This window comes from Pezoporus occidentalis, unplaced genomic scaffold (genome assembly GCF_034315485.1).
Source record: "Pezoporus occidentalis ecotype Australia unplaced genomic scaffold, CSIRO_AGI_Poc_V1 ctg1434, whole genome shotgun sequence".
In the NCBI taxonomy this organism is placed as follows: domain Eukaryota; kingdom Metazoa; phylum Chordata; class Aves; order Psittaciformes; family Psittacidae; genus Pezoporus; species Pezoporus occidentalis.
Genome location: NW_026913246.1, coordinates 16,169 through 18,348, shown reverse-complemented (window position 1 = coordinate 18,348; position 2,180 = coordinate 16,169). Strand labels below are relative to the sequence as shown.

Below are 2,180 nucleotides of genomic sequence, written 5' to 3'. Positions count from 1 at the left end.
GACATTAGGGCAGGCAATGCCATTGCTCCAGGCTGCCATGGGCTGCCACTTATCAGGTCTGAAGACTGTTGAAAATCACCACAGCTGCTGCGACCTGTTCTGGTCAGGCTGCCAAGGAGATCATGGCTTTTATTGCTGTCAACATGGGAATGGAAAGCAAAGGTGTGGATCAGGGCTTCCTTGATTTTATCTGCCCTGTGGTGGCGATTCTTCACTAAAACATCTTAAAATGCTTTCAAATTGCCTTCATTCATAACACAGGTCACCCAAGTACCACATTTAACTTAAGGCCTTTGCTGTTTGAAATGAAATGAGCTGAATGGTGCTGGAAATCATTCAATGAGGTTTGAGAATCAAAATCTAAAAAAACTTCCTCCATATTGTGCTAGTAATTTGCTGTCCTCTCTATTTTTCTTGTGAAAGCTGTTTGTGTCCTTATGGCCCTTAATAACTCTCTAGAAATGGAGTTTGATTTAGTGCAACAGTAGATTTCACTCTGTTTATTCTGATTTGCCAAGCAAAAGGAGAGCAACCCAAAACACAGTGCATACCTTGAGTACAGGGAATTGTAGAAGCTTTTACAATGTTCTTATTTGTATTCTCAGCTGGTGAAATCAAAGCAGGCAGTGCATGATGTAAGTTAAGGTGGAGAGGACCTCTTCAACATGTTGCCTATTTGAGATAATTTACAAAGAGCTGAGCATCTCCCCCACATCTGTGCTCTACCTGAGCCTAAACTTAAAAAATTCAAGATCACTTAATTTTCAAGAGTCTCCTAAAGGCCTCTTTCACCTCCTTATTCCTCAGGCTGTAGATCAAGGGGTTCAACATGGGAGTCACCATGGCGTAGAATACCACAGCCCATTTATCTGCTCCTCTTGAGCTGGGATTTAAGTATGTGAAAAAGGATGCCCCATACAAGATACTGACAGCGGTGAGGTGGGAGGTGCAGGTGGAGAAGGCTTTGTGCTTGACCTCGGCTGAATTGATGCTCAGGATGGTGGCGATGATGGCCATGTAGGAGAGCAGGATAACCAGGATGCTGGACACACCAAAGAGAGATGCTGCAGTGGTCAGGATGATGTGGCTGAGGGTGGTGTCAGAGGTGGAGAGTGAGATGAGAGGGGAAATGTCACAAAAAAAGAGGTTGATGGTGCTGGAGCTGCAGAAGGACAGGGTAGACATGCTGATGGTCTGTCCCACGCCATTGGTCAGCCCCACGAGGCATGAGCCAGTCACCAGTTGGAAACAGCACTTTGGGGACATGACAAGGGGGTACAGCAGGGGATGACAAATGGCCACATAACGGTCATAGGCCATGGAAGCCAGCAGGAAGCATTCTGTTATCCCAAGAAGCTGAAAGAGGAAGACCTGAGCCACACACCCAGCATAAGCAATGCTCTTCTTCTCTGACATCAAGTCAACCAACATCTTGGGGGTGATGATGGTGGAGAAACAGAGGTCTACAAAGGCCAGGTTACCCAGGAAATAATACATGGGGGAGTGGAGGTGGGGGCTGGCCCTGATTAAGATGATGATGCCCAGGTTGCCCACAATGGTGACAAGGTAGGTGAGCAGGAAGAGCAGGAACAAGTAGACCTGAGTCACCGGGTCCTCTGTGAAGCCCGCCAGGCTGAACTCAGTCGCTTGGGTGCAATTGCTTTGTGCCATGGGCTGGATGGTGCTTTGTGTGTGAGCTCCTGGCTGGAGGATTTTTCTCCAAGAGGCAGGGATGTCCCAGGTGGAAAAGCCTCTGTGTGGTGGGAGCTGCTCAGAGACAGTCCTGCAGGATGGAAAGGGAGAGTTCAGGCACAGCTCAATGAGGGACAGGTTGGTGAAAGTCCTGTGCCAGCACAGGTAGACCAAAGGGGTGCTCAAGCAGTTAAACACCATGGCACAACGTGGTGCCTGCTCCTCTGGCTCACCTTATGTTGAGCAATGACCTCTGTGGAAAACAATGGGAAGGTTCCACACCCGAGTAGATTTACCTTAGTGCTGCACTTCATTGCCTGCATTAGTGCTGAGCCTGTGGCTTGGAGACCATCCGGCTCAACCTGGAACACAGAGAATCGTGGTGCTTTCGCAGTGCAGAGCTGATCCCTCATCCTCTCATGGGCATTTCCAATCCACCCTCTTCTTCCCTCTCTGCTTTGGTTTTTCCTAACTGCAAACTGCAATGA

The 2,180-nt window shown here is 48.4% G+C and overlaps 1 protein-coding gene across 1 annotated transcript; it reads right to left on the bottom strand.

Annotated features, from left to right (window-relative positions):
* Positions 1–713: 713 nt before the first annotated feature.
* On the bottom strand, positions 714–1,671 carry LOC134159284 (olfactory receptor-like protein COR4). Its single transcript, XM_062610059.1, has one exon. The coding sequence runs from the start codon at positions 1,669–1,671 to the stop codon at positions 754–756; it is 918 nt and encodes a 305-aa protein (XP_062466043.1). The 3' UTR covers positions 714–753.
* Between the last annotated feature and the right edge of the window lie 509 nt (positions 1,672–2,180).